A 20,393-nucleotide genomic window follows, 5' to 3' on the forward strand; every position below is an offset into this window, starting at 1 on the left:
GAATCTTTGAATATGTTAAATATTGAAAATTATGTCAATCATCATCCATTTGAAATTGACTAGCTTTCTGTGCTTTGAGATCATCCCACATTGAAGCTGATCCTCAGAATTTGTTGATTAGGAAGAATCTTGTTTCTCATTTTACAGCAATGTCTCAAGAAATTCTCAACAGAGGAAAAATTGAGTGGAGACAATGCTATTTACTGTTCCCGATGTAAAACCAACAGGGATTCTGCTAAGGTCATCCTCATCTGGAAGCTACCCCGTATCCTTCTAATACATCTCAAGAGGTATTCATCCATAGTCAAAATGTTCATTTATTACAAGAAAGTATGTGGCTGACAATAATTGCTAATGATTTTCCAATACTCATTTGTACATTAACCCTCAGACCAGAACAAAAGAACCTTGCGTGACTGAATATGTTGAAAACACCAAACCCCCCCCCCCAAAAAAAAGCGGAATTCTGTTATTATTTCTCCGTTCTGAACCAGCCTGTATTATTGAGAATACCACCGATTTCCCTGAGTTCCAGTGGCTTTTTTTTATTTCAAAAGCATCAGACTATATGTTAAAGCAAAATGAATCAAAACAAATGTAAATAATTTGTACGTTGGTCTCTTCCCAACCCTTGCAGTCAGTGGCGTAAATCTGTGCCGTTGAGTGGGGGGATGGGGGATGACCAAAATCCTAAAATTGCAAATTGCCCGGCCGTGGAAATATGAAAGGGGGGGGGTGCTCTTCAGGATAAAGATGTATATCAGTATGTATATACTCAGGCTAACATTTTTCAAGCTTTTGTACTTTAATTTGTTTCTCCATTGTTTAGTACTATTAAGTTCATTTTAGGTGTTTGGACATTCGGAAAATACCTCAAAATCCGCATATCATTTTCTCATCATAAAAACTTCGGGGGATGATTTCATAGCCCCCCCCCCCCCCCCCCAGTCTATAACATGATTTGAACATGCATTAACAAAATGTTGAAACAGCCATGTGTTAATTTGTCCACAAACATAAAGTCTTGTTTTCTATTTACTCCTGTTTGATTATTGTTGGCACCTTGTACTGTTTTTTTTTTTTACCTTTTTTTTTTTTTTAACATCTTCCATGCTGTTAGTTGCATAGTTCCATGTACATACATTATAAATGCATACATTGTAGTTGTTTTTTGTTTGTTTGTGATATGGTTTTAAACCAAATGAATGTACATGTACCATATTACATGTAATGTCCCTATGTAGCCAGGCCTGGATTAAGTGTTTCATAGGCCCTACGCACTAGTGTTTCGTAGGCCCTAGTCCGCCCTAGGTACCAGTAAAACGAACCGCACCTTGCATTGGTAATATAACTCTATTATGCCCGCTGGCTCGCGTGCCGCGTGCTTCAGAACGACAAACATTATGTAAATGTTATACCTACATGTAGTACACATGCAGCTAATCTGCGTCAGGTGGGTAAAATTATAGAATTACCAAATTCCTGATACAGTTTGCCAAAATAAAATCACCTTTTTAAAGTTATGTGAATTAAAACTGGATGGTATGTGGTTTATTGAGGGAACTTACCGAACATGTTGGCCGCAATCAACTCAGTGGAGGTTTACTTTCCGACATTTCTGACCTGCAAAGTCTTTGATGACCTCGTCGAAATAGAGCAGCTGCAGCAGATCACTTTCTATAGACAGAAGCCCAAGTGATGTCAGACGTTTTTGGTCCATGGTTGATCGTAGGCAGTTCTTGAGTCTTTTCAGTTTTGAGAATGAGCGTTCCCCTTCGCAACTTGTGCCGAAAATTGACAGGGAAATCCTCAAGGCAACATTTACATTTGGGAAGCATGAGACAAGCTTTTCCTCGATTTGTGCCTTCAACATTGCAGAGGCTGAGGTTTTGTCTTTGTGCATGTTCAAATACAAAACAAACTCGTCTACAAACGCTTTTTCGAGATCACATGAGAAGTGTTCTACCAGTTGCTGAGCATGGCTTGCTGCTGCATCACTTGTCAGATTTCTGTCCGTGAGGAAGCCAAACCCGTCATTGAGAGTGGCAGCTCGTCGTTTTTTTCATCTCAACAATGAGACAGTCCACTATGGGAATGAATGTCTGCAAGCGGAATCTTTCCCTCGCACTTAGGCTTTCTGTGGTGTCTTCGCCTGATTCTCTGAAGAAGTTTTTCTCACCCGATTTTGTTGTGTTACTTCTCAGTACTCACTTGAGCTGATGTCCTTTGCTTTGTGTTTGTCGATCACTGTTCATGTGCGATATCATTGAGTGTCTTGTGAATTTTACCATAATTGGCGGACAAGGCTCTTATCGCATCACTCCATGCAGACCACCTGGTTTCTGAAACACTCTGTACAAGATGACTCCTTTTTTTTATGTTTCCCAACAAAAAAGGACCATCGCTTTGGTGATGCAGACAGGAAGGTATATGTGGACTGCAAGATTCTGAAAAAGTTCACCGCTTCCAGGCAACTTTCGTCCGCGGCCGAGCCCACCAAATTCAAGCTATGGGCAGCACAAGGTACCCATTTGGTCAGACTGTTAACTTCTCGAAATCTCGCCTGAACTCCAGAATACGCTCCACTCATGTCACTTGCATTGTCGTAGGCTTGTGATCAACAGTTGTCAATGCGTATTCCGTGAGAGTGGAATGTCTCTTGCAAATGTCAAAGAGGTATTTGCCGTCATGCTGCTCTATTAGTATGAAGTGCAAGAATCTCTCAGTCACAGTTCCATCCCGGCGTGCAAAATCGGAACACTACAGCTAGCTGGTTAATATGAGCAATGTCGGGTGTAGAATCAATACTGATTCCATAATATTTGGCATCCTTGATTTCAGACACAATCTCGGATACTACCTTTGCTGCCAGTATTTCAATAAATTCGTCGCATATACAGTGTAGTTGAGGAAAGATAAATGAGATGTTGCCTTTGCCAGGATTTCCACGTCTACAGAGATGCTCGGATAGAAAAGGGTCGAACTCCGCTAACAATTCTGGACAGCCGAGGTAGTTTCCTTTTCTAGGGCAGCCAAGGATTTCAGTATCACCACGGAAGGGTAACCCCGCTCGATCCTAGAAGATTTTTGTAGTGTGAAGAGGTTCGAAAGTGCGCTCATGTGATCCTTGGATTGTTCGTGGAATTTAATTCTGGTGTGTGCATTTTTCCAGTCATCAAAACCAGTTTGAAATTGGTGTTCAGATGGTGCTGTCATTGAAAACAACTTGCAGACATAACAATACACTCTGGCAGTTGAAAGGGAGTAAATCAGCCAGTCTCTCTTTACAGTTTCTCCGTTTGCAAGTTTTCTGTAGAAATATTCTTTACTCCCGTACCTTATCTTCTCGCCAAATGGCCTACCATACTGTGAGAAATCTGCATGCAAATTTTGGTCAGGGATATGTTTTGCAAAATGCTCCTTAAGACACGGTCTTTTAAATACCATTTGGGAGGATCACCTTTGAAACTGGCCTGCGGTATTTGTTCAGGTTCTGGTTGACTCTCATATGATTCATTTTGTCTAACATGTTGGTTTGCAATTTCAGCAGTCATTTTTGGCACTGAGCTGCCACCAATGTTATTACCAACATTGTGACTTACCAACATTGTTTTCCTCGGTACCACCATTATCTACATCGTGATCTTGGTTTTCCTCAGTAACTCCGCCACCATTGTTACCTACATCGTGATCTTGGTTTTCCTCAGTAACTCCGCCACCATTGTTACCTACATCGTGATCTTGGTTTTCCTCAGTAACTCCGCCACCATTGTTACCTACATCGTGATCTTGGTTTTCCTCAGTAACTTTGCCACCATTGTTACCTACATCGTGATCTTGGTTTTCCTCAGTAACTCCGCCACCATTGTTACCTACATCGTGATCTTGGTTTTCCTCAGTAACTTTGCCACCATTGTTACCTACATCGTGATCTTGGTTTTCCTCGGTAACTCCGCCACCATTGTTACCTATATCGTGATCTTGGTTTTCATCAGTAACTTTGCCACCATTGTTACCTATATCGTGATCTTGGTTTTCCTCAGTAACTTCGCCACCATTGTTACCTATATCATGATCTTGGTTTTCCTCAGTAACTCCGCCACCATTGTTACCCATATCGTGATCTTGGTTTTCCTCAGTAACTCCGCCACCATTGTTACCTACATCGTGATCTTGGTTTTCCTCAGTAACTTTGCCACCATTGTTACCTACATCGTGATCTTGGTTTTCCTCAGTTACAGCGTCAGATGCTTCGTCGGTGTTAACTGCAGTCTCGGGATTTTCAGGAATCTTTTTCAAGAAATTCAGCAACGAACCTTTCATGCGGCTCAGTGATTCTTCCTGCTTCTCTCTCTTCTTGCGCTTCGCGTGACCCGCCTCATGCTTTCTCTTATATCCAACCGACATGTTGACTATATATACTTGACTTTCAAATTCTATAATGAACAGATCGCTGACAAATTCTCAGCCGTGGCCTGGCAACAGGTGTATCCTATTCGTGTTTAATAAGCAGCTATCAGTAGACACTATCACGAATAGGCCTGGCCTATAATAACACACGCACATGTGGACACAAAACCCATGGTACTGGTACAGTTTCATGCAGCTACGAGTTATTACAAAGTATACATGTATTGAGGTTCGCGGTATGGGAACACAGTCAGCTATGTTCTAGCTAGTTTAAAGCTTTCCAAAAATCAAAATTCAGAGAGAGAACTGTTGAAACTTAAAAAAATTATTTGTCATGATGATGTGATATGTGACTTATCACACACTGTCGCACACTGTAGTATTTTCGTAGGCCCTCAATTTTTTGTAGGCCCTCGAATTTAATCCGGGCCTGTATGTAGCTAAGTACCGGTAGTATTTATTATTTTTTCAATGGCTTATGTCTTATTCAACCATTGGCCACAATCAATGGCTACATTTAATGATTGAATTGTGGGGGATCCAGTATTTATAGAAGGGGCGTGGGGGGCTTCACCAAAAATGGAGGTGAAACCTGACCACACAAACCAGGCATATATTTGCTTACATGTATGTGGACGAAAGTTTCTGTCTTTGAAATTGACAGCAGAAGAAACAGGGAAAAAATACAAGGTGTACCTAAAAAAAAATTTAAATGGGGAAAAATAAGGGGCTGTGCGTCGGCTGCTGCCCCATTGGATCTACAACTAGAATGAGTTTATGTACCATTTCAGACTATCTAGCGCCTTGAATTGTTGGTAGATACGTGCGCTATATAAAACTTCGGTATTATTATTATTATCATCTTGCTTTTGTCTTAGATTTTACTATGAAGGCATGTGGCGTCAGAAGCTTCAGACTATGGTTGATTTCCCTCTACATAACATGGACATGTCACCTTATACAAGAGGACCCAAACCACCCAAGCCATACTACTTATATGCAGTCTCTAACCACATTGGAACTATGGATGGAGGACATTGTGAGTGCCTTTTATGTAGTTTACTTTTGATTGGTGTTTAGTTTCTCAGTACTCTTTGCTATTGTTCTGTTTTTAGCACCCTTGATATTCTTCTGTGTATTTGTATATCTGTGATATTTTGGCAAAGTTGTAGAAAAGTCTTTGTTTTAGTCTTGTCTTTCTTCTTGGGTCTGTATCTCAAATCCCATAGACTACTTAAGGGGGCACTAGCTCCTGAAATCCCCGAAAAATTTCATGTTTTGGATTGTTTACTTATCCTATTTCAAACATCTGGTTGAAAGGAAACTAACCTAATGTCTTACCATTCCCGAGAAAAGACGAAAAACAACCCCGGTATTTACATCGGACATGACGGAGCACGAATACGTTTTTCCTGTCGTTCCCTGTTTCAGTGTTCGTACGATATACACGTTTGACTCGGGAACAGCGGTGACCAATCACCAATGCACAAAATATATTTTCTTCGACGTCCGCAAAAGGCGAACACTTTACGAATGATATCACAACAGCTCAACTTTTGGGGTCACAAAAGTGGACCCCGAAATTTGTTTTTGTTGTGTGGATGTTTATATCCTACTTTTAAATGTTCTTTCCGCATTTTGTGGCCCAATTGGGCTGTTCCAGGACCCAGTGACCCTTTAACGTGAGTTACCATGGAATTGCCCATATGTAATAATTCTCGTGGTGTAGGACCACCCCCCCATCCACAGTAGTATGGGCTGATTCTACTAGTGAGGACTACCGATGCTACAAACAAGAACTTCCCCTTAAAGCACCCCCTCCCCCTTGCATACATATTGGATCCAGTGTCTGTATGCTCGAAAAAAGAGGACATGTAAGGACAGCATGACCACAAAATACTGTGGGAAAATAATCTGACTGAATGGCTAGTGCCGTCTAAGGCAATATATGGCATATGTAGAAGTTCTTTACCAATAATTACTGGCTAGTAGAATCAGGCCATAAGTTCTCAGTGGACCAGTGTTGTAGGTCTCGAGACCGGTCTCGGTCTCGAGACCGGTCTCGAGACCACTTTTTGCTGGTCTCGGTCTCGGTCTCGGTCTCGGAAGCTGTGGTCTCGGTCTTGGTCTCGGTCTCGGTCCCCTTTGGTCTCGATATTTTGGCTGGTCTCGGATCGAGACCGGCAATATGTAGCTTTTACAGCTCGATCGATTACTTTGTGTTCACTTCGTTCAGTACCGTTGTTAGTTAAAACATTTGCTAGCCCGTAGATCAAGCTTGTTATATATCGTGGTCGGTTTGCCGGACTCGACTGCACGTTGGAAAGTCCCCAAAGTACATGTAAAGCTGCAGCAGTACCAGTCACTGAACGATTTGGAGCAAGTTCGGCATTTATCTGTTGAGTCGGGCACATAAAGCATGCAAAGTATGAACTTGTAACAATTTATGCAATAAGGGTCAACCATTTTCGGGGATTGTGTAGTTTAGCCCACCCCTGTGGGCGTAATCACTTGCATTTTGTATTCTAATAATAAATGAGGTGCTTCAAATTAGTTATATTTTCGACCCCACACAATGTTCTCTTTAATTTGGGACAGTATTTTGAAGAAAAAGTAAATTTTTCTACCTGATTTTCCAGCATTGATCTCACACACTCTTACCAGTTACCACTCACTGTTGCCATGAGAGTGTATGATGAGACCCCATTTTCTGGCTGCTCATTTTGAAGTACCCCATTATTCCTCAAAAATTAAAATCCCGTTCAGAAAAAAAATTAAAAATCCATATCTGGCACATTCTGGCTACCACCTCGCAACTTGTGGGTCTACATGTACAAGTCCACATTCTAGGACAGAAATTTAAAAATTAATTCAACATTTTCTAGCTCCCATTTTTTAAAATCAAGTACACAAGTCTTGTTAGAAGTTAAGTCCTATATTTATTTTAGGAAAAAAGAGGCACAATGTAAAATTAAAATTGCATCTTTAAATATCCGTTAGAAGTCATAGCTGAAACCAAGGGTGACTGTGGAGTTTAGGATCCGAGTTCCTATAACAGATGAAACATCTACCTTTAACTTTTTACTTTTGTCACGATTGGGTGCAGACAACATGTCAAAGCCCATATTTCTTAAGTGTAACTACTTTTTGCTCAAGTAAGGTGTCATGTATCAATTTGTCAACACTGCCACTGGTCAACATTTTGGTCTGTATTCTTTGTGAATAGAAGGGTTACATTTTTCAACTATAATAACGTGTCTTGTTTTTTTTATTTCGACTATTGTTATTTATTATCAGCGGTCTCGGTCTCGGTCTCGGTCTCGGTCTCGGACCATATTGGTCTCGGTCTCGGTCCGCCTTGAAGGGGCTGGTCTCGGTCTCGGTCTCGGTCTCGAATCTTCAGGTCTCGGTCTTGGTCTCGGTCTCGGACTATCCGGTCTCGACTACAACACTGCAGTGGACCAGAGACTCTGAACCCCCCTCCCCCCCGACATCAAGCTGGATACTCCACTGAGTACAGTTATGTCGAGATATTTTTTATCATCTTTGTGATAGTAGATGTCATAAGTTGACCTGTAAAAGAACTGACATCTGCTGTCATTCTTGATCTAAGATTTCTTTTTCTGCATGTAGATTTCATATCTGTCAATTAACAAAAAGGAAACGATTAAAGTATGCTTTACAGGTTTTACAAATCTCACACTGTGTAGTGCATTTGAAGAGGCAGATTTGTACTTTCCTTTCCCCCTGGTAAGGGTTTCGCTTTTACATGTAACCAGTGTTGTAGCCAGGCATTAAATAGCGCTAAAAAATACTTGCTTCCGTTTGTTCGTATACAAGTGCGGCAACTTCGAACATTGTGCACTGGCCGTATGACACAACAAAACATAAACAAGATCCAACCGCACGTACCCCGTGATGTCGCGCCATTCATATGAACATAAATACCGGTACGTACGTACGCATTCACTATGATGAAAGCAATAAGCATGTGCTGTTTTGTGTTGCTTAGTTCCAGCGCTACGCACGGATGTACGTGTCACCAAAAGGTCACGTACAGAGTGCTCTGTAGACCACACCATTTCGCGGTATCAGGTGTGCTTTCTAAAAGTCAGTTCACCAGCATTTACGCTGTTTCAAAATTACAACTTTTAATGGAGTCCAAAACATATCCCTGTTCGAATATAAGTTCTTATATGTCGAAACTTAATTTTCGTAAAGGATTTATTCGAGAAACGATGTAAAACTCCAAAGAAAGGTTAATGCACCCCTACGATGTCAATGGATCCGTCCATAAAGATGGCCGCACGTGAGGAATTTTTTTCGAAGAATGTCGCTTTCGAAAATTAGGATTTTTGACAGTTTGATTGTTAAAAGGGATCTGTTTGTTCTTAGGAAAATACCAATCAGCAAGTTTTGCAACATAGCAAATTTTTTTTAGCGCTCCAGGAATGCGTTGCTTTCTCAAATACTGAGGGAAAGTTTGGTCGTGTAGTTCGCTCGTGTAGCCCGGCGCGTGCAGGCCTGCACCGGGCCGGGCCGCGGCCGGGATAGGAAGCAATTCCCGGTGATTATTTCACATCGTCATTATCTACAATTATATTTTTTAACATAATAAAATTAGATTTCTCTCTTAAATTGTGTTGTAGCATGTGGAAATTGCAGTCGCCGAATGTTTTCTGTCTTGAGACCGCCATGATTTTACAATTTCTTTTCCTGCCGATCTGCCGATGGTTTTATTTACAAATTTAAAATCTGAGCTAAGTGCTACGCCAATGTGACAAGGCTTCTTGAAATTGAAACTGGACTGAATTAAAACCAATAATAATTCTGGGAAAATGTGATGGCCAAATAACTGCACATTACATGCAAAAAGGGAGGGATAAACTCAGAGGACCACGTGATTCAATTTTCGGACGTCGGACTGACAGGACTCATGAGACTAAAAGTAAAACGAGTGTTAGCTGGACGTGGAGGTACAAGTTACATGCAGGCCTAATTACTTCCTGTTTTAGTTTTAGATTGATTAACTCTGACTTCAAACTTGAATTCAATGAATAGTTACATGAATATGAAATGTTCATGCTATTTGTTCGCGCACTTAATATTGATAAACTAAATCTCAACTTTTTATAAAACATTGAGGAACTACTAAAAATGGTTAAACAATAGAAAGCATCGATCTTGTAACAATTTATACATTATAAACATGCTCTAAAATTTGAAAACAGACGAAAGTTTACAAGAACAAGAGTATGTATTTGAAACAAATAAAACAAAATTTCTTATAATTCTAAACACTTCTGCAAAAAAAAAATCAGGGGAAAGATGCCAGGACTCGCCTCCGATTGCACCACAGAGCACCTAGAATCCAAAATTTTCCCGAGCTCTTAAGCCATAAAAAGGCTCGCATTAGCCACGCTCGCATTAGTTCTCGAACCCAATAACCCCTATGCTATAATTTCACTCTGGCTAGGACACTGCCATGTAACACATCGCTGAAATTATGTGATATGAAGAGTACTTGTTACAGATGTATAGATAAATTTAAAATTCAGTTAGAATAATAATTCTGTTTGTTTAATTATTCACTAGATACAGCTTGTTGTCTGAATGTCAACAACAACCGTTGGTACAAGTTTGATGATCATGAAGTGCATGATGCATCGCAAAGTAACATAAAGGTACGTAAACACCCCCCCCCCCCCCCCCCCCCACCACACGCACAAGAGTATATTTGCCTGCAATCGGTGATCGCTTTTGTTTGTACACTAACTATTTAGGAAGACATCCCTTATGTTTTGTACACGAATCCAAATTTGGGACCTCTCGGGAATTGGGGACCCTATTGTCCGCTATTGTTCAACGTCTCCTATTGAATGCAGAAGCACAAGGAGTTGTACATATTGGGGTAATGGGGCACCCACTATTGTCCACCTTTACTTCCTTACTACTGTTCTCCTTTGTTTCTATCAAAATCCCTAACGCTATGGCTTTTCTGCTGTGGCATGTGTGGGGTACCAAGATTTCTAAAGACCAACTTGCAGGGTACCATTGACCCTGTTGTCGCTCTTTGTTCTCAGTACCACGTGTGTACTCATATGTAAGTACACACAGTCTTGAAGTTTCACATGCCTGAGGACAATGCTACGGTGTTTCCCATCTGTCCCTGTAATATAACACTCTCCCATAGTCCAGTCACATGCATGTAACCGTACAATCGAGGACCGTTTTCAACAAAAGACCCATTGTTCGAGGACTGAAAGGATCTCTTCTTCTCCCTTTGTGCATCTGTCCTCTATTGTAAAGCCATACAAGTACACACAAACACACCCAGGTTTGTTGGTGTAAATCGTGGATTTTCTATTCCTCATCATCGATCTTTTGTTTATACTCATAACTTTTTTGCAACAGCTCCCATTGGTTTTGTACACATTTTCTAATCGAGGTCGTCCTCGATTGACTCCTGTACTCAATTACCCGATGATGCTTCACATGTTTGTCCTCAATTTACATCATAAACACGCACACATTGTCTTTCCCTATGTCCCTATAATATAACACTCTTCTATAGACTTCAGCACACAAACTCACGATCGAGGACCGTTTTCAAAGAAAGATGAACTCTCGAGGATAACAAAGAATCTGTAATTCTCCCTTTGTCTGTCTGTCCTTGGGGTGTATGTAATTCATGTACACAGAGACACGGACAAAATGTGGATATTTAAAGTGTGTTGTGTTTATCTGTTGAATCTTATTAACTTTTCAGTCCGCACAGTTGTATTTATCATTAGGTTTGACAACAAGGCATTGTCTTTCCCTTGTCCCTATAATATAATGCTATCCCATAGACCAAGCACACACTAACTTTTGAGGACCGTTTTCAACAAAAGATGAACTTACGTTGACAACTCCAACGATCAGGGGAAAATAATCAGGGGAAAATAATCAGGGGTACAGTATTAAGACTTTTTATAATATCATAATAAGATAATAGTATAACCGAAAAAAATTACCATTAGGGATACACTCCAGTAGACCTGTGCGCAATAATTTTTCTGACTTTCCTAACCCCTAACCCCAATGTTACTATATTACCCCCACGAATTGGATCATAAGCAATCGATCTAGCCTATTTGCTACACTAAAATTGTGCCTCTAAATAGGAGCTGAGGCATTAGTGAGACATTGAAATGTCTCCCTAATTCCACATGTCCCCCAAAGGTATAACTTCTGATGCTTAAGTGTCTCCCAAATGCAAATGGTATAATTTATGAAAATAATAACGATAATAACACTAATAATAATATTGAAGTACCGAAAATGGCACCTTTTACCATAGACAGGTGCACAAACAAAAAGCTATCATTAACCCCATTTAAACTCCCGCACCCCCCCCCCTCACCCAAACAGATTTTTAGTATAATTTTTGAAGCTCAGAAATCATTTTAAGCATTTTGAAACAAAAAGTTGCTCTACAAATGGAAGTTAACAGATTTAGGAAGACACCAACATGTCTCACTCAGTGGTGGATAAGGAGGGGTTACTGGGGGGGGGGGGGGGGGGGGGCTCTCACTGAAAATTCACTGAATTCACTGAAAATGTCAGATGTCCGTTGATAACACAGGTAAAGTAGCAACATGTATTGCAAGTAATTCATCACAATGTAAAAGTCAGCAAATAACATACCATTGCTTAAAAAGTTGAGTCTTTAAAAGTTTCTTGAATGTTGACCGCAAGTCTGCAGCACGTATGGAGTTTTGAAGGTGGTTCCAGAGCTTCCAGGCCGTACATGCATGAATGCTTGTTCACCATAAAATACAGTAAAAACATGAGCTGGACCAGATTACGGATGTCAAACATAAAGGATGTGGAGGACTGTACTCATGAAGTGGTTCAGCAATCTAGTCTGGTCCTCTCCTATGTAGGATCTTTTGAGCAGCAGGATCTCATGTATGGAGCATTGATTAATTGGCAGTCAATCAAGGGATTCCTCACTGCACAGTTCTGCACTCGCTGGAGCTTGTAAATCTCTGACTAGGGGAGTCTGTACAAGACAGAGTTGCAACAATCCAGCCTAGATGTAACAGAGACATGGATAAATGCAGTTCAGCTGTCATCATCAAGATGGCCAATACATGCAGTGCTGAGAAAGATGAACACAGATCCTGTTGACATGGTCAGTCATAAGTAGGTTATGATCAACTATAACTGGCAGAGTCCTTGCTGACCCTTTTGGATGGATTGTTTGCTGGCCTTTTTGTTGGTATGATTACAAACGACAAGTCTTGTGCAGTCACTCTGTTTTACACTGTTGAGATATGAGGCACAGCTTGTTAGCAGTAGATCATACATAGTTTATGTATCCATGCATCTTATGAAGTGCCTCATCTCTCTTGGCTGAATCGAGGTCAATTACAGTTACATACAGTTATGTATCATCTGCATAAACTGCTGCATGGATGTCGTAGGATGCAATCCTGTCCTAATATTTTTGTTCTTATTTAACGCATTGCATCATCCGATAAATCTCAATGCCCTTTGAGGGCACTACGTGTATGGAAGCTATTCGGCAAGTTTACTCCCGCAAAATGTAATGTTTCAATTAAAGTTAAATGTAAACTTAAGTCAGGAACCTTGCATTCACCCTCATTCACTCAAAATTGTTGCCTATTGACACAGCTTGGGTCACCTCCTTTAGGTAGGAGGAGAACCACTTGACTGAAAGTTTGTTCAGAGATTCTTTGAAGACAGCAGATGGAAGGGGATGATTCTGTCAAGTCCTGATGGGAGATGATATGATCAAACCACTCACCTCTTTACATACCTCCTGAAATGATGAGAAGGCGCTGGAGATGGTGTCCTTGCTAGACATATCTGAACATCAGCTGAACATCGATCCAGCACATTTCCCACCTTCTGCTGAAAACGGTCCATTTGTCTTGTGTCCAAATTGTGTGGATTGTTGGGAGCTGGTAGCACCAGGCCCTGGTAATGGATTTGTTAGCTGAATCATGGCATGAAAGAGGCCAGAATGATTTGGCATCTGTGAGCAAAGCATTGTAAGGATTACACTCTTGCTGGTATTACTTTTTATAAAGTGTGTGACCAGAGCTCACAAAAAGACAATTTTGTTAGTGAAGTTTCTCGCTCTCTGCAGCCTGCATTGAATTTGCATATCAGGGAGCATGTGGGTGTAAAATGATGTTCCGGCAAACCAAAGAATGATTATAAGTGTCAGTGATGTCAGGTTGCTGTAGTAAGGGGTTAAGAATTAATATCCTGCCTGAGACTATCCACGTTGATGGCAGTGGGGTATCCGAGCCCCCCCCCCCCCCCCCCTTGTGGCATTAAAAAAACAAATGAATTAGCAATGTTTCGACGATTTTAAAACGTTGATGCTGTAAAGTCTTAATTTTGCCCCTTTAATTTTAACTAGTACATGTACAATTTGAATACTACGATCCAAGGCAGCAGTTCTCAGGCTAGTGTAGAACTCTGGGTAACTATAAAAGATACATGTATCTCAAAGTATGAGGAGGTAGCTGGAACCAAGTAATAAATCACGGTTCTCTTTTAGCATTCTTAGGTTTTAACATTTATACTTAACAGTAACTGAATATCCATTCTACTTTCTGTTGTTTACAGAGTGCAGCAGCCTACATCCTTTTCTATTCTTCAATGGACCAGCTTATTCCATAGAACTTCATTGCAGTTTATGTGATGTTGCTAGTAACACTTCATCAACTTCAAGATTTAACCCTGTAAGTTAATACAAGTAACTGTATGCAATGCAGAACAGGTAAACTTCTATTAAAATGGGTATTATTGGATCGTTATTATCAATTTTTTTTTTATTCTTAATAAACATTTTTTTTAAAAGAAAAGAGTGATGAAACCTGATGAAACCTGACTGTGATTCAAATGGAGACCAGGAATAAAATGATCCATAGTTTTCAAATATTTACACAGCTCAATTAATGTAACCCTGTACTGGAAGATTTAAACACCCCACTTACCTAATTGTTGAAAACAGTCAGTCTTGCTCATGGAAAACAGTCTGATGTCATAAACATACTAAATTAACAACACCAGATGTTGCAATACTTTGTAATGTATAACACTAACGAACGTCAGAATCATATGCGAGAATAGTCTGAAGCCCAAGCTCATGCATGGAATAATACTGCCTCATGCATATTCAACCAGTTTGCCATTGCATTCAGAGCAGGCACTCTTCATAAAGTTTAGTTGTCCTCACATTTATCTTTCCCACTATAGGGAATACACGTGACAACAAATGAAGATCAAATTGTACTGCTAAAATATGTCAAAATGTATGTCATCAATACTTTCTAATTATGGTAATCATATTTCAGTATGTAGTGTAAATATAATTACAGAACATTCATTTATCCAAACATTTGATGTTGTGGTGTTATAAATTTGCATATATGTAAAAGCATTATGGGATAAAGGGCTGGTTTGTACATGACTAAAGAGTGAATGTTTTACAACTCTTGCACATCTCTTGCAAACTTCTTGCACATTAAATCATAAAAAAGGTATTGATGGAGATTGCATTATTATTCTTGTTACAAGCATTTAAAAACAGTAGCTTACTTTCATTTACATACTTTTTATAATATAGGTTTTCCCGGCCAATTTCCTAAAATGTTCATTAACTTCGGAAAATTGGTCATTCATTTTCGTCTGAATATGAATGCATGTCTCATTTCAATTCAACGAAAGTTCAATCGTTTTCATTGTCCCTGCATTCAGTTTTGAGAAACAGATGGCCAATTACATTACCTGTGCATTCATTTACGCAAGCATGCCTTTTCGTGCAGAGTTCGGGCATACAATTTTGTGAATGTGCAATCAAAAGTACGTTTTTCTCATTCAAAATAGTAGATTGCATCACATAACATTAAACTGAAAGTGAAATAGAATGGGCAATGTTTGAAATCGCCCTCTAAAAGCGAAAAGGAAGTCTTGTAAACGAACTGAATGAGCATAAACAAAAGGTGCTGCTCAATCACTTAATTGCTTGAACTGAAATGGAATAGAATGCTCTGGCAGTGAAAATGAAACACGTGTTCACAGCGATTCTCAAATATAGACGAAAATGAATGACTGATTTTCAGAAGTGAATGAACATTTTAGGAAATTGGCCGGGAAAACCTATACATGTACATGTAAAATTAGAATTACGGATGAATGAACAAAAGTTCAAGTACATTTTCAAAGTTTGGAGAGTTTGAATTTTCCATCCTAGCAGAATCCAAACATTGGACCTTTCGTTTACAGTCATTCCAGTTTATGAGCAGTAGGCAGAAGCTTATAATTTCTTGACAATAAGTATTTTCTTCTGATGTATGCTTATTGAATTAAATGGAGAAAATGGCTGTTCCAAAATGTGTGGTCCATAATAGTTATCAAAAAGATATTTTTTTTTCCAGAGATTTTGCATTTGTACCAGATGCAAACGCAGGGTGATCAGGCGTGCAACTATTTCATTGGACACTGTCTGATTCTGTTGTGAATGTTTTTTATGTAAAAACTGAAAAAGAATTATGAAGTATATTTTCCAGTTTAACCATTTCTGCATTTGAAAAGGTTTGATTTTGGGTATGATTTCATTTGACATGTTACTTCTGGTTTGATGTCATCAGCTAAAATGTGAAAAACCAATGTTGACGAGATACACATGGAAGATAAAGTGAAAAGAACTGGAAGATTAAGTGTTAAGCAACTTTGCCTACAGAAATAAATAAAATTATGAACTTGATTGTTTATTTTGTTCATGCGCTTTCAATAAATGAAAATGGTCACTTTTTGAAGTAAAATCACTTGTAATATGATACATGTAATGATAATGTCATCAAGATGTCACAGTTATACTGTAATTTGTTTTTAGTGTTTTTACTCAACCTGTAATTGGCGGTTATATTTGATGTTGGCTGATGGAAATCTAAATAAATATAAATATGTGCACACTTTCAGATCGGGGTTGATGTTTGTTCTAAGTTTGAAATTTATAACATGTAAATGAAAAGCGCGGAAAATTATATTCCAGAAAAAAAAAAACGCTTCACAATTTTAAAATGGTGATGGCTTCTCTGAAGTCAGAAGTGAAAGAAAAGGAAAAAAACACAACAGAGCTGCCAAGCTACATTTTCAATCTAAATTTGTTTTGCTAGGAACCTTCCTGAACCTTTGAAAATACTCCACTGCAGTAAACTAATGTAACATTCTTTGTACACAATGTACATGTACTTAAACATTCAAGAGGATGGATTAAGTCACTCTCACATAATTCACAGTGGCTGAGCTTTACCTCCCTCTATTCTGCAAAAATCCCACAGAATTCCCTGATGAATTTTCATTGGTATGGGAAAGTAAGGGTGAAATTATAAGTCAAAGAGTATAAACTGGTGGGTGTGAAAGATAAGCTTTGATTTGTACCTCCAGCCAGTGCAGATGGTGTCAGCCTGCACATACTGCACAACCACAGTTTCAGCATGTAACCTAGATATGTACAGGACAGAGAGCTGTTTTTTTCCCCCCATGGGTGTTAATTCTTGATGTGAACTTCGCCAAGGTCTGAAATAAATGTAGTGCAATCATTGGCAAGATTTACAAATTGAAAATGTATCCACTCGTAAACCATATGTACATCTTTTTGCAGGCCCTCTTTTTGATTGTTTTACTTCCCTTAAAACAACATAAATCAAGGCTTTTAAACTTTTGTTAAGAAGTATGCTACATTAAGGAATTTCTTAATTTGTTTTAAAAATACTACATAAAAAGGTAACCATGTCTATTTTTAATACAAATATTTAAAACTTTGACTTTTGTTGAAGGCTTTGCTTCAATGACTCAGAAAATATATAAACAAGAATCTTAAAATATCTTAAAACTGTAATAATTGATGTAATTTGGTTTAAATGCAGTTTCAAATTTAAGTGCATTTTAAAGGAGGTTCATGCTGTACATCATTATGATGACAGGAAATTAGAATGCTGAGAGAGAGCACACAAATCCTTTACATGCTCATAATGAGTCCATTTTCAGTCGTTCCAATTGAAGCCTGTATTGCTCTGTTATCCATGTATTTGGCTGATTCAGATGGTGTACATGTACATGTAGGTAATGCTCTAACTTGCTGACCACTTAAAACATCACCCAAGGCTCAGCAGCTCTAAATCAATAATTGAACCAGTCAACACTGGCTCCACTGGCTGAAAACAGATAGCTGCTATGCAATTCAGGCCAACTCAGCCGATGGGCATCAATACATGTATATTAATATACATCATAGAATTTAATTAACATACTAATATAAGATGCTCTGTTACCATTGATTTGTTGTAAAATATGTTAAGGTATACAGTAGATATAATACAATGAATACATATCCTGGTACATCATTTATGCCGAAATAATACAGTTAGGGCACATTATTTGGTCCGCCAATAAGCTGTAAATTAATATTTCGCTGATAAATAAATTATGTGTGTATTCATATGTACATTATAGGTTCCATTGTGAGAATTATGAGTGTTGTCAGTTTTACCATTTTGTTAAAAGAATAAGCACTTGATTGATTTTCTAAATTTTAGTATATGTAAGATGAAATACCATTTGTTTGTAAAATATGAAAATCAAAAGTAATGACAAAGCTGTTGATTTCCTTAAGGGAAAATAGTGATTAAAGTTATTGCAATTATTCAATCGCAGATTGTGTATATTGTGGTATTTGTTCAGTCAGTATGATAGATGTCATGATGGCAGGTATACAAAGATGATTCACCTGTATTTTTTTCCAGTTTTAAGACATTTATATAAACCTTGGTTTGACTTGGTGTGAGAATGAATGTCTTATCAAATTTTGTTGATTATGATAAACTTTCAAGAACACTTTCAGACACTTAAACAAAAAAAGCCTTGTTTGTTCAGATTTTTTTGTTTGTCATCTTCTCGTCTTCTCTTCAAGAAATTAAAAAAAAAAAACACCTACCCCAAAAAAGCTACCATATTGTACACTTTTTTTTTTTCCTAGGTGGCACTATTGTCACTTTTACAGCTCATATCATGATGAAATGTAACCTGAACAAAGACCCTATTCTGAATTTGGTCAAAGTATAAATAAGAATGGTGAAGTTTGTCATACGATGATGTCATCAAATCTAATGTATCATTTTAAAGATGTACTGCATGTGCTCTTCAACAAATTTCGTACTTGTACATTAGAAGTTGTAAGAAGAAAACATCGCATTAAAGTGAATCTATAAGTAACACTAACTCTCCAGGCGTTTTTGCTAGGATGCTGTAAAATCCTCAGTTATTTCTTGAATGTGGTCCTTGGAGGGGTGGCCACTGCCTCAATCCTGCGAAATCCTCCAGCAATCACTGTCGATATGTTGAGGCAGAGCCAGTAACATGCTGGAGCAGTGTGGAGGATTTAAAGTATAATCCAGGCCTAAATTTATGCACAGCTGAGCATAAACAACACAAGGTCTGGCCTTGACACACTGCATCCTCCAAAATCAGCCACACATCTTTGCCATATGTTCAATCCTGCAGAATCCTCCATTTTGCAAAGAGGATTTTGGAGGACTTGGGAAGTTTAGGGTTAATCAGATCGACTTGAAACTGCACACAATAGGATTTTGAAATTTAATTGTTTTCCTTAGGATGTCATGATGAGTACAGACTGAGTTTTCTGTGATCACTGCATACTTGAATTTGATATTTTTATGTAGAAAACAAATACCTTTTGTGATAGCTTTGATTATACAACGGATGTCAACAGAATCCTTAATAACTGTGACATCATCACATGCATGACATAATTGAACCTGCCATTTGGTCCAATTATGATTAGAATAGGTAAGTTTCACATAGAAATGGATATCAACATCATAATCTAACATTTAAAGGCCAAGAAAAGCCGAGTGTGCTGTCATCGACAGACTTTTAGTTAATTTTTAAATTCACCCTGGACAGTTCAACAAATAACATATTAATATGCTTCTTGAAAACCTTTGCGAAAAACAAAACCCTTTTATATGGATATTGGTTCAAATTTAGTCACTTTTTGTTCATTTATATATACATACAATGTATGTTTATTGGTTGATGCCTGGATAAAGTTGTCATTTACTTGTCTATGTGGTTACACCCTGTCCACTGGTAGTTATATTTGTCCGTTTTTTGTCATTTTATAATGCCTATTATGCTTGTTTAATGTTTGCACAATTAATTGTCACTTGAAAGTTTGATCTTTTGTTAAACATGTATATTAACAAATTGTGGCTTTTATATTCTCTTTATTCATCTTTAGTTGTTTACAGGAGTGTCAATTTTATGTCATGTACTTGTACAATTTCAGCATTAATGCTACCTGATGCATTTTTTTTGATAAACCAAAATGAATACATAAGTAAAACACCTAAATTCACTACAACTTAGTACAATATTAGGATGTAAGAGATAAAATACTTTTTTGATGTAAAATAAATGTTTATTTGCATGGTCATTTTTTGTTGAACTAACATTTTTTTACGTATATGATTTTTTTACTTATATAGAAATTTAATTATTCTTCATTAGTTTATTGAGAATTTAAAAACAACAATTCTCAAAAACAACAAGTAAAATTGAACGCTGTCTGTGGATAAGGTCTGTCACTATGTTGGATAATGCATCATTGCAGTACATTTTTCAGCACAGCATGGACATACCCAAATTTGAATGCTGTACACTTTTTTGTAAACAAATTTCATGTCATGCTTACATGAATATATTGTAATTAGCACATGAAGTGAATAAATAAAATACATGTAAATAAGTATGGTCTAAGAAAGAAAGGCAATGAAGTTTTTGTACCTGCAATCAAACAAAACAGCCAAAGAAATAAAAAAAACACCCTGAAAAAAGGCAATAATTACAAAATGCAAGAAGTAAAGCTTTGGGAT

General features: G+C 38.2%; 1 protein-coding gene across 3 annotated transcripts in view; it reads left to right on the plus strand.

The window, feature by feature from the left end:
* The window catches only part of LOC119744565 (ubiquitin carboxyl-terminal hydrolase 8-like), a 40,726-nt gene extending 26,470 nt beyond the window's left edge, over positions 1-14,256 (plus strand). For all 3 annotated transcript variants that reach the window (XM_038220542.1, XM_038220543.1, XM_038220544.1), the window contains exons 16-19: positions 148-290; positions 5,289-5,449; positions 10,006-10,094; positions 14,059-14,256. In XM_038220542.1, the coding sequence (XP_038076470.1) occupies positions 148-290; positions 5,289-5,449; positions 10,006-10,094; positions 14,059-14,112 (447 nt within the window). In that variant the 3' untranslated portion in view covers positions 14,113-14,256. The remainder of the gene's footprint in view (positions 1-147; positions 291-5,288; positions 5,450-10,005; positions 10,095-14,058) is intronic.
* Positions 14,257-20,393: the final 6,137 nt, after the last annotated feature.

This window comes from Patiria miniata, unplaced genomic scaffold (assembly GCF_015706575.1).
Source record: "Patiria miniata isolate m_02_andy unplaced genomic scaffold, ASM1570657v1 HiC_scaffold_7, whole genome shotgun sequence".
Classification (NCBI taxonomy): Eukaryota; Metazoa; Echinodermata; class Asteroidea; order Valvatida; family Asterinidae; genus Patiria; species Patiria miniata.